The following is a 12,075-nucleotide window of genomic DNA, read 5'->3' on the forward strand; positions in this document are numbered from 1 at the left end:
TCACGCTTCTCAAAATCCTACTTGGAAATTTCGAATCACTCCGATTTTTTTACAGCAGCTTACTTGGCAAGTCCTCTGCTTATAACTAAGGTTTCAGGGCCACATCATCAAATATGATGCCACATCAGCATGTTTTTTGCCAAGGTGTCCAAAACAGCGCCAAAAAAAAGTGAGACCAATAGGTGTGCAAAAGAGACCCCAATAGTTGTGCAGCCGATGTGGCATCACCTGATTGGTTACTTTTTACAATATTAATACATTTCTTAACAACTATTGGTACATTTCCTAACAACTGTTGGTACATTTCCTAACAAAAATTGATATTTTTTGTTTCAAACAATAGATTTTATTTGTTCAATTTTTGGAACAAAAGGTATCAACAACCCTCACAACAATTGGAACATGCTCAACTACTGGATCCTTTCCCCTATATATAAAAAATTACAATTAAAACATGAATACAAATATTAAATCGAGACTCATGAATCTTTGGATGAAATACTCTTGTTTTTCCTATGTTCATTCTCGTGTATCTGGTAGGGTTTTCAGGTTTGAATTCGGTGAGAACATTGGTTTTGGGAGGCCTTGGTAGCTTGAATTTGGAACAATCACAATGCCTGGGTTTAAGACTGTCTTTAATGGTTATGCAGTCAAGTTTAGCCCTTTTGTGGAGACTCGTTTGGCTGTGGCAACGGCCCAGAATTTTGGTATCATCGGCAATGGTCGGCAGCATGTCCTGGAACTTACTCCCAATGGAATCATTGAGTTTTGTGCTTTTGATACAGCAGATGGGCTGTACGATTGTGCATGGTCTGAGTCCAATGAAAATCTAGTTGTTTCGGCCAGTAGCGATGGTAGTGTCAAGATTTGGGACTTGGCACGCCCTCCTGCTGCAAATCCAATTGGTAGTCTGGAAGAACATGCTCGTGAGGTTTACTCTATTGATTGGAATGCTGTTAGAAAAGACAGTTTCTTAAGTGGTTCTTGGGATGATACAATCAGGCTCTGGACAATTGATAGACCTCAGTCCATGCGTGTATTTAGAGAACATACTTATTGTGTGTATGCGGCAGTCTGGAACCCTAGACATGCAGATGTGTTTGCTTCGGCTTCAGGGGATTGCACTGCGAGGGTTTGGGATGTGAGAGAACCCAATTCGACAATTATAATTCCAGCTCACGATCACGAGATTCTCTCTTGTGATTGGAACAAATACAATGATTGTATGCTTGTGACTGGGTCTGTTGATAAACTGATAAAGGTATGGGATGTTAGGACATACAGGACTCCAGTTACAATTTTGCAAGGACATACATATGCAATCCGGAGAGTCAAATTTTCGCCCCATCAGGAAAGTCTTATTGCATCTTGCTCTTATGATATGACTATGTGTATGTGGGATTATAAAGCTCCAGAGGATGCTCTTCTAGAGCGCTATGATCATCATACTGAGTTTGCTGTAGGAATGGATATGAGTGTTCTTGTGGAAGGTCTACTGGCAAGCACTGGATGGGATGAAACTGTTTATGTCTGGCAGTTTGGAATGGATCCTCGAGCTTTATAAAAAGATGTTTTGAGCTACAAGGGTATTTTGTATCACTCTATTAGACAACTCCATTTGTTGTTGAATTTACACACGGAACAAGGCACCTACGCTCCCCTTAATTAATGTACGCCTGCTAGCCCTTCCCGTACAATTCTATGGAGCATTATTGTGGGAGGAGGTAAGGTGCCAGGATAGACTATATTATAGATATGTACCAAAAGCCGGAACAGCCTAATAAATTGGACTGCACTTTCATTTCAGGAATAAGATATTTTGCTACCCTGCACCATGAAGGCATTGTAAATGAATGGTATGTTCATTTATTTTTGTTTTTTCTTCAAGGAACTGGATGTTGTTTTGAAAAGTTTTTAGTTACGCACACCTTTAAGCTTTTCCTCCGAGTTCTCATTACATATAAGTAGATACTGGCTTGTTTTATGTCTTTAGTTGAAATTTTAAAATTCTGAAATCCCTGCCAGAAATCATGACTGCGAAACCCTATTTGTGTGCAATACATCTTGCGCCTCACCAAAGACACAAGAGATCTACAGTAGGGCACAGTAATCTCCTTCCCTGCTGCTATTCTTCTCGCAGCTATAATGAACATTGCTTTGCCTACCACCATGTATTTTGAATTTGGAAAACATGAATGGATGATTAATGATTAAATATGCAAGCCCCCAAAATTCGCATCCTTCTGTTGTCCTCTTCATATTAAAAACCCATGCTTTGCTGGAGAGGTCAGGTTCCTCTGGATTATCTTCTTCCTGGGTAAGTGGGCACGCAAACGACCCTAAATTTCAGAATCCAAAACCATCGGATGCTTCTGGTAGAGACAGAGGGCTCGTACACTCTCAGCACTACTACCAAACGCTGGACATTCATGCAAGACAGTAAAAAATAGATAAAAAATTATAATAAATGCTTTCAAATCTCTTTTGGCTACTTAAATCCAACGTAATGAAACTGACCCATAACAGAAAATCAAACGTGCACAAAGAGATTATTTTTAAAATCAGTTCAAATAAGACCCATTTGTTGTTCCAGTTTTTATGTTTCTATTTCGGCTGGGAACAACGAACAATGTGTTATTATAATCACCTTGATTTGATTTACTTGATTTTAAAGCTCAAACATAATTTATTATTAAGATTTTCTCTGAGGGGTTTTAAGTTAGAGTTATAGGTTTTTGTTGCCTTTCTGGGTTTTGGGTGTTTTCGGTGATGATAAAAATGCAGAATTATCTTGTTTGGGTGCAGATGGTAGTTAATTTGAGTAGGAAAGGTCATTTGTTCCCAGAGCAGCTAAGTGTTGGGGGATTGCTGACGAAGGTGTTTGGATCTCTAATTGCTTTGATCTGTGTATGTTACTTCATGTATGCCTTGAATCTTTTGTTTAGTAATAATTATGCATGTTGGCAACCTATCATGAGTACTACTAGCAGTAGCGGCAGCAGCAGCACTACCGAGCCTCTGACATTTGCGAAGTCAGCTTGGTCTTCTATGTGTACACACCATATTTCTGCATCGGCTTACGTAGATTGTGTTGCTGGTTTTGAGTTAATCTTATGGTGGATTCTGCTTCCTATGGCTTTCGTCAGAGTGATACTTGATGATGTAAAAGCAACTTGCACTTTTAACCAAAGATCTCAGATTTACCTCTTAGACTGAAATCATTTTCCCGTCTTTAGGCGGAAGCTTCAAGCAAAACAACCTGAAGGGTTGCACTGCAGAGCATGAACATCCTTGGGATTAAATGTCATGTCTGAAGGGCATCTATCGTACTACAGTCTCCCATGGATTGTTGCTCGATTCTTTCCTTTGTTTCACATACCATTCAGGTTCGGAAGGCTAGAGCAGAAAGTTGTTTTCAACTTTGTCGAGGTTTGGTGAACCAAGCCTAATAATCCTGATTTCTTATTACATTGTTTTCTTTGTTTGCTACACTAATCTAGATTCTTGTACTTCTTTATGTTTACTATAGTCTATACATGATCTGGTTCTTCTATTATTCTTGTTTGGTTTCAAGGTCTTTGGTTAAATGTGCCATCATGGCTGTTTCCCTTTGTATTTGTGACTTTGTCTGTTGCTTCTAATACCTGACTGTTGGTTTGTTTGTATACCTGCGTTTAAAGTGGTACTTTTGAAGTCTATCATGTACGCAATTTTTGATCCCTGTCTCTGATTTGTTTATATCCATGGTCTTATTGAAGCTTGGGTGTTATTATTTTCCTTTACTCATTTTTTGCCGTAAATCTGATAATTGCATATGGGTTCTGTATTTCTACGTGTATAATATCATTTCCTTTGGTTTGTTTTCCAATATTGATTCTCTACTGATATTTCCAAAGAGTTTGGTTCAGTAAGGATTTATGTTTTAATATTGGTCTTTGTAGTCAGAGGACACTTAAATTTTTCCTATTTTAAATGCAGATTGAATCCAAAAATTTTATCTTTTCTATACCATGAACATCTTTTCCTCAGATTAAGTTCAGTGGTTTTTTCGTATGAACATCTTCTCCCCAGATTAAGTTCAGTGGTTTGAAATTACTTAGGATGCAAGGTTTGTCCTTAAGGGTGTGTAATCGAGTCTGGAATTCAAGTTTCAAGTCCTTAATTCATGAACAAGCGTCAGGATTGAGAATTAAGGTCGAGATTGTAAAAGTTGCAAAATGTTGTCATAGTTGTCAAAAATGCTAAAAAATGTTGCAAAAGTTGTCAGGAGGATTGAGAGTGCAATCCTTAGCCTAAGCATGGAGTTCCAAAATCAAAATACCAATGTATGTCTGGAGTTTATTGATACTCAAAATTTTGTCATCTTGAAGTCTCAAGGCCTTTTGAACTACATCTAGGTTCTCGGCTCGTCTAAAGGTAAGTCTGTTCCTCTAGATTGAGTGGATAAAGCTATAGGTGGACCATTCCTCTTTGTAGCAGAGGAACTAGCGACTTGTAAGAGGAGTCAAATGATAGGATGCCTTAGTTTCGTTGTACCCTTCCTTGCCGTGCCTACTATACAATAGGGTATTTTTGTGCAAGGGTGAGTGACCCTATCCGTTCTAGCCTCTAGTTTGCTGAATGTAGGACTTTGACGATTGACAAATTGATTCCATTGTTCCCAAATTCTATTTGCATTTTCAAAACTGTACTCTTCCCAAGGGTCTTCATAAATCCCTTATTTACCTCATTATCATTAGGAGTAACTCTATCGAGTCAAAATGCATAACACTTGGGATTAAGAGCATAGGTAGCCATATGAAGAGGGGTGTTCATTGTGTTCTACCTCTTCATAACATTAGGCCTAATATGCTCATCATAGAATTGTAATTAAGGATCTCCCCATGAATTGCTTGCTTCATTTGATCGAGCATGCTGCCAAAAGTCTCATAAATCTCTCCGAGACTAGGAGAGTTTGTATCAACATACTTGAGTATCTATCACAATAGGTAAATATATTTACAAGAAAGATTTAAAAAATAAAAAACAAAATGGAAAGATTTAAAATTCAATGCTAAAGTTTTTCAAATTAAAAATTAAAAAACAAACATATTAATTAAAAATTTCTTACCCCATAGTGGACCACCAAGCATCATCAAGCACCCTTTGTTTCACCATTTTTACTTTGCTTTGACTCAAACCATTTTTACTCACCACAAACCACCATGAATTGTAAATCCTTTGCACCACCAACATTCTCTCCAAAAAAATGAGATAACTAGCATATCTAGTCTTCGTTAGTTTGAGGGATTCTTTATTTGAAAAGGATTGGAATATTGCAAGTGATTTGTGGTGGTTACATACAAACATTTGTATGTCTCTAGCTTAAGCTACCACTATCTTCAACCAATCTATATTTTCGTTCAAAGCATGTACACAACATGCATTTCAAAATGTGTTTATAAGTGCTCTCATTCTTCAAACTAGCTAACTCACAAACACAAGCTTAATATATGTTACAGCTTGCACAACACTAAAAGTCCCAACTTCCTCTATGGCTTGCCTCAAAAATTGAAACTAGTATTTTGTGTCCATATATTTCCTGGAGCAATCAACAACCTTAAAAAAGTTATGAACTAGTAGGACATGTAATAGTAATATTAATAGGTGGTCAATGTTGAATATCAATTCACCCATCCCTAACAATGTACCAAACTGTCCTAATACATATTTGTTTCATGTCCTCCATAAATACATTCACCTTTGGACATTGTTTTTGAGGAGATAGGTATGCAATCGATGTTCTCAAAAGGATGCATAAGAGGATCTGATTGTGTTTTTTTGAACACCTCTTTGTAAAAAGGAGACCATGCCACACGAAACGGAATGGCAAGGGCATAAAAAATTATATAGTAGGACATCTTTGGCATTATGTTTAGTTTCTGCCTTACTCTCCCCAACCAACTTTGCCATTTCAACCCTCTATTCTAAAGTTATTTCCCCACAAACTTTAATCCTACATCCACTCACCTAAGAAATTCCCAACCTTAGTGTAACTCGTGCAGAAATTACTAGTGGAAACTTGTGTTACTGGGTCCTTCATATTTGACCTGCGTACTCGTGTGGGTACGGTTCTAGTACTAATGCAGTGTGGGTTTGTCCTTGGGTATGCCCAGTGTACTGCAAGTTTACATTATAATATTCTAGAATAGATGGCATGGATGTATGTTTAGTTTTTGCCTTACTCTCCCCAATCAAGTTTGCGATTTCAACCCTCTTTTCTGAAGTTATTCCCCATAAACTTTAATCCTAGATCCACTCACCTAAGTAATGGTGCCCAACCTTAGTGTAACTTGCATATAAATTATTAGTGGAAACTTGTGTTACTGGGTACTTCATATTTGACTTGTGTACTAATGTGGGTACCGTTTTGGTAGCGTACTCATGTGGGTACCGTTTTGGTACTAGTGCGGTGTGGGTTTGTTCCCAGGTAAGCCTAGAGTATTGCTTAGGCGGTAACTTTGGATACCCAACAAGACCCTCGTGTACCCGTGGTCGATGGGGCCAAAAGAAATCCTAATATTAAAAAATGCATATTTTAATAAAAAATGGTTCTCAATGACTCCATTCTCCCTAAAGTGAGGGTTTTTGTATTTTTGCAACTCATTTGACAGATACAAACCTCCAAAAGCTGCATTTTTCTCCTCCAAGCTGCCATTTTTGGGTTTTGAAGGTTGCTTCATTTTTTTGAAGGTGAGGGCTACAGCCTACAGGTGAGTAAGACCTGCGGCAATAGGTAGAAATAGCTGCACAAAGAAGATTTAGCCACCAAAGGTGAGTAAATCTTTCATTTTTTTTTTCAAGTTTTCAATAATATTTTTGAAGATTTTTCAAGTTTTAATTTTTTTTGAACTTTTAATGCATAATAAAGAGTTTTAATGCCATTTTTTATTTTATTTTTTTCAGTTGTAATGTCATTAGTTTGTAATATTTTTTATTTTAGGTTCATATAGAATGGTTGGAAGTTCTAGTTTTGTTGCTTAAAATGTAGAGTTTTTTAAAATTGGATGCATCATCACCTCTTTAGTGATGTACAACAATGATTCAACAACTTCCTAGTGGTGGGGGTTATCTTTGGCATTGTAGCCAATGCGGAAAAGAATATAAGTGCTCATACTTTCAAGTGAAAGTTCTCTTCTACACTATTCCTTTATTGGGAATAAAAGTTTGTCTTGCGCAAGATACAAAGGGTTGTCAAAGCAAGAAATATTGGTGTTATTAAAGAACAAGAGGATGCTGACATACATGGCAAGTAATGGATCAAAGGCTCTTACACATCCTCTTGTGAAGAGAAGCTTGCACAAACTTCCTAGTGGCTTATCACAATTGGCTGGCCCACATCCTTTCATGCCAATGCCACTATCTTTTCAAGAGAATTTTTTGGTTTTGTGAAAAAGAGGCCCATTGGAGAAGGCCTTCAAAAATGAAGTGAGGAAGATTGCAGACCAAAGCATTTCTTGTTGCATTTATGGCAGCCGGCTTCCTTTCAACCTTGTTAGATCACCTTATTGGTAGGATATCGTGACGAGTACAACCCTTTGCAATACACCTCTTGATTATATTAGTCTTGGGTATGAAAATGTGCGAAATCACCTTATGCGAAAAGGAGAAAGCTTCAGTTGAGACATCATTGAGAGTAATTAAGGATACATGTCCCAAAACAAGTGTGTCCATTATATTTGATGGATGGAAAGATTGCAAAAATAGACCATTGATCAATGTTATAGCAACGTCTAATAAAGGGGCAATGTGTTTGAATGTAGTGGATTGTGAGGGGCAAGTAAAAGATGTAAATTTCATTGCTAATATCCTCAGTGAATCCACTAAAATGGTGCGGTTTGAAAATATTGTTCAAGTCATAATGAATAATGCTTAAAATTGTAGTGTAGTTGGGTCTACAGTGGAGGGTACGTATAGTCACATTTTTTGGAAACCATGTGCAGTCCACTCACTCAATTTGATATTACAAAAGATTGGCACACAAATTGAGTGGGTCAAACAAATCTACACGGAGGGCTAGGAGATCCAGATGTTTGTGACTAATCATCATATGTCACAAGGTAATTTAGGACCTTCTCCAAGTGGGAGGAGTTGAAGGTAATTTAAATTTAATTTTTTAATACATTTTTAATTTTCTAGTTTTTAGTTTTATTGTTGATATGTTACATGTATTTTTTTATACCATGTCAGGTTGCCTAAATTCAATTTGCATCTCACATAAGTGTCTTAAGACCACTTGTGAAGGTGTGGGAGGCATTGAGTTCTATGGTCATCAATACCCTGTGGAGTGTATGGAGGCAGCCAAGCACAAAAAGAGCACAAAAAGTAAAAGCATTGATCTTAGATGATGAGTGGTGGGCTTGTGTTGAATATGTTTTGAATTTCATTAAGTCCATCATCAACATGATTTGGTATGTTGATACTGATTGCCCATGTTTGGGCTAAATCTATGATGGCATGGACTCCATGGTGGAGAAAATAAGAATAATAATAGAAGTCAAGGAACATGACCTAACGGAATCATTTTTTAGAATTGTGCAAAAGATTATCGTTGATTGTTGGAACTAGATGATCGCCCCCTTACATCTCTTGGTATTTGCTCTGTCGCCAAACTATTATAGCAAAGAGATACTTCCATTGTTGAGGAGGGTTCAACCATATAGGAACGAGAAGGTTGTTGTTGGCTACAAGGCTACAACTACAAAAGTATTTTTAGACAAAGATATCCAAAGTATTGTCTTGAGTGAGTTTGACCACTTCATATCTTCAAAGAATCATGATGTTTTTGCTCTGAGACAAATATAGAAAAGATGCTCATGGTTGGTGGTATCTACATGGTCAAGGTTCCTTATCTATATGAAAATGGAATTAGGAATTTGTCCAAGATCTAACAAAGTAATAATGGTTTATTTTTTATGGAATAAGACAAGGAAGAAGAAAGAAATTTGGAAAATTCTATGATTTCAAGACCCTCATAAGGGAAAATTCCAAAGAACTACCCCAAAAATCCAAGACCAAGGTGAAACTCCACCAGGAAAAAAATCGATGAAAAAGGTCAAGTTCAATCCACACCCGCCTTGGAATTCAGTAGGGGAATCCATGCCCACCTTGGAATTCCTCTTGGAAATCTACTCCAATCTCCGCTCAGGAATCCATGCACACTGAACCAATGGAAAATCCACAAGAGGGTTAATGGTTAGAATGAATTAAAATAAGCATAAAACACAATGAAATATACCAAAAACCATTATACCTTCATGAAGATGATCTCTTGCTCCTCGGATTAGACCTTTGGTGAAGTGAAGAATTTGCCCCTTCCTAACTTGATTTGTTTGGTTCTTGATGGGGATGTGGAATGCTCTCCACTACACAACAAGATAGGATATGATTCAAAGGATGATTATGGATGATTATGGATGATGAGGAGAGATAATGAGTGGAGGAATATAAAATTGAGGAATAATGATAATCATGCTTCTAGAAGAATTAGTTAGACTAAGTGAGGATTAGAAGAAGTGATTTGTAGGAATCACATGACTTAAGTTAATTAATTAGAATAAATTAGCTAAGAGGAATTTAGAAGAATTAATGATTGTGAAGCCTTTAAAAGAATGGGGAATAATTAATTTTGATAAATTAATTATAGGACTATAGTGACAAAATTAAATTTAGGAAGAAAAAAACCAACACAATTAAATTAATTAATTGTGGAGAGGCTTAAATTAATAATATTAATTAATTAATTTTAGGTGTCTACACGCACCTTTAATCTCTGCCCAATAATGCTTGCATGATTGTTTGAATATGAAATGGATGGGAAACTTCAAGTGATATTCAAGATAGGTTAAAATTTTATGGTCTTCATGTTTTCCATAAACTTCTTTTGAATGAATTGTATTTCAAGTGAAATTCCTTAATCTTGTCATGCATTTCTAATTCCGGATTTGACATAGGGTTTCATTCACAATTGTGATTCGAGGTAATTTTCTCTTTTCAAGAATGATGAGTGGAAATGAATGGAAGATGAATAAGGTGTTTTAGGACAAGCACAAATGAAGAATGGGGCAAGGGAGCTTTTCAAGGATTATCTTGGATGATGAGGGAAGATAAGATCAAGATATTCAAGAGGATGACAAAGAGGGACATCACAATAAGAATGATACAACTACGACAAGGTGGTCAAGGCCAAGGATATCTAAGAAGAAAGGCTCCAAATGAAAAATGGAGATGTGGACGGACGATCAAGGAAAACATTTTGAAGAAGACAAATTGAATTGAAGAAGAAACTTGCAAGGCGTGCAAGCTGAGGTGGTGCCTACTCATCTTCACCAATCAAATAATTCAAAGTCAACATGTCTAGATTCGCTGAACTTGACTTATACAAAGAATAAATGGATGTGTAAAAGGCATTAAATGCGATACTACAACCTTTTCTCATTGGTCCTTTCTCTAAAAGGATATGTATTCAAAGACATAGTTTTCTCATTAGATGGCATTTAATGTATGTGGTAGTAGGTATACCTACCCTGACCTTACGGTTTTATTGTTTAATCTTGGCCATTGATCAAGATCAATTTAGGCCCTTGATTTTCAATTGGAAGTCTATAAAGGCTTGACCTTTTCATTTGTAAAGGAGGAGATTAGAAACTGTTGGCGACACTATCTTGGAATAAATACATAATTTTCATTGAAGATATGGTGAACATTTGTATGAAGTTTCAACATTTTGCTTGATTTCTACTTCTCAATATCTAGTTAAAGTTAATTGATTTTAATGGTGAAATGCAAAGATATTTGATAAATTCCTTGGTTCATACCATTTGGAGTTTGTTCATTGCAAATTACTTTGCATGGTTAGTCTGAACCTTATTGTGGCAATAGTTCGATTGTGGGTGTTCATTTGGATTGTGCCAACATTGGATATTTGGATGGATGTTTACTATATGAAAATCTTACCTTTAAAGATTGCACTCTTTCAATGGTGATGTGAGCTATCTTTGTTTAAGTAGAAAGTAGTTCCATAAGGAATTTGAATATCTAATACGCTATCTATTATCATCATTGTTTTTAGGTCCTTAGCTTAGTTTCCGTAACCCTTATCCTTTTGTCCTTTTTTTTGAAGAGTTCGAGTTAGTTTAGGAGGAAAGCATCATCACTTAGATTGTCATAACCAATGCTTGAAGTTCTTGCTTTGTAGAAGTGTAAGTGCCTTTGTGATAGCAACAATATCACATTGTTTCACTGAGACTATCCATTGCACGTCAAGACCTGACAGCAGGAAATTTGGGTTGGCCTTATTTGATCATATCTTTAGCAATTGAGTTTTCCTTATTCAGGAGAGAATAGAATACTTTGTGCATTTTATTCTATGTTGGAGAGTGTCACAAAACACCTGTCAACACAACCTTCATCTCTTGTCACATAAGAGACCTGAATATAATGAGGGTGTGACAAAGATTTGGGATCTGACTCTTGAGTGTACTAATTCAGATGCTACAATTGCACAACTTGCCGAATCTCTAATAGATGAGGCAACTTCTGCACATGACATAGCTGGTGGAAGTGGCACTCCAATTGATTGATTCAAATGAAATTGAACCAAATGTTGGCCTTGATGCTCTTGATGAAGAAGAATATGAAGACAGCTAAATATTGATTGTAATTTTGAATTTTCATTGTGGAATATGACATTTTGAGACTTGAGTATTTTTATTTTCCAAATAATGAATTTGAGGTAACTAAACATTCTATTTATTGGCAATTATGAGTATCATTATTCTTATAATTTATAATTTTGGATATATATATTTATATGTAGATGTATTTTTTATATGTACATGTATGCATGTACCAGTGTTACAAGACTTGGACTTGGCAAGCTGATTTTTGACTCAGACTCAAATTCGATGCTTGGACTCAGCAAAAACTCGGCAAATTGAAAAACCCAAGAAATTCAAAGATTTTTAATGATTTAAAACTTGTTTCATGCATCCTTTAATAAATAAACCTTAAAGACACAATAATCCCATCAAATAG

The 12,075-nt window shown here is 36.3% G+C and overlaps 1 protein-coding gene across 2 annotated transcripts in view; it reads left to right on the forward strand.

The window, feature by feature from the left end:
- Window positions 1-463: 463 nt before the first annotated feature.
- The window catches only part of LOC131074234 (peroxisome biogenesis protein 7), a 30,983-nt gene continuing 19,371 nt past the window's right edge, over window positions 464-12,075 (forward strand). For both annotated transcript variants that reach the window (XM_058010813.2, XM_058010814.2), the window contains exons 1-2: window positions 464-1,724; window positions 1,808-1,856. In XM_058010813.2, the coding sequence (XP_057866796.2) occupies window positions 614-1,564 (951 nt within the window). In that variant the 5' untranslated portion in view covers window positions 464-613 and the 3' untranslated portion in view covers window positions 1,565-1,724; window positions 1,808-1,856. The remainder of the gene's footprint in view (window positions 1,725-1,807; window positions 1,857-12,075) is intronic.

This window comes from Cryptomeria japonica, chromosome 8 (assembly GCF_030272615.1).
Source record: "Cryptomeria japonica chromosome 8, Sugi_1.0, whole genome shotgun sequence".
Lineage (NCBI taxonomy): Eukaryota > Viridiplantae > Streptophyta > Pinopsida > Cupressales > Cupressaceae > Cryptomeria > Cryptomeria japonica.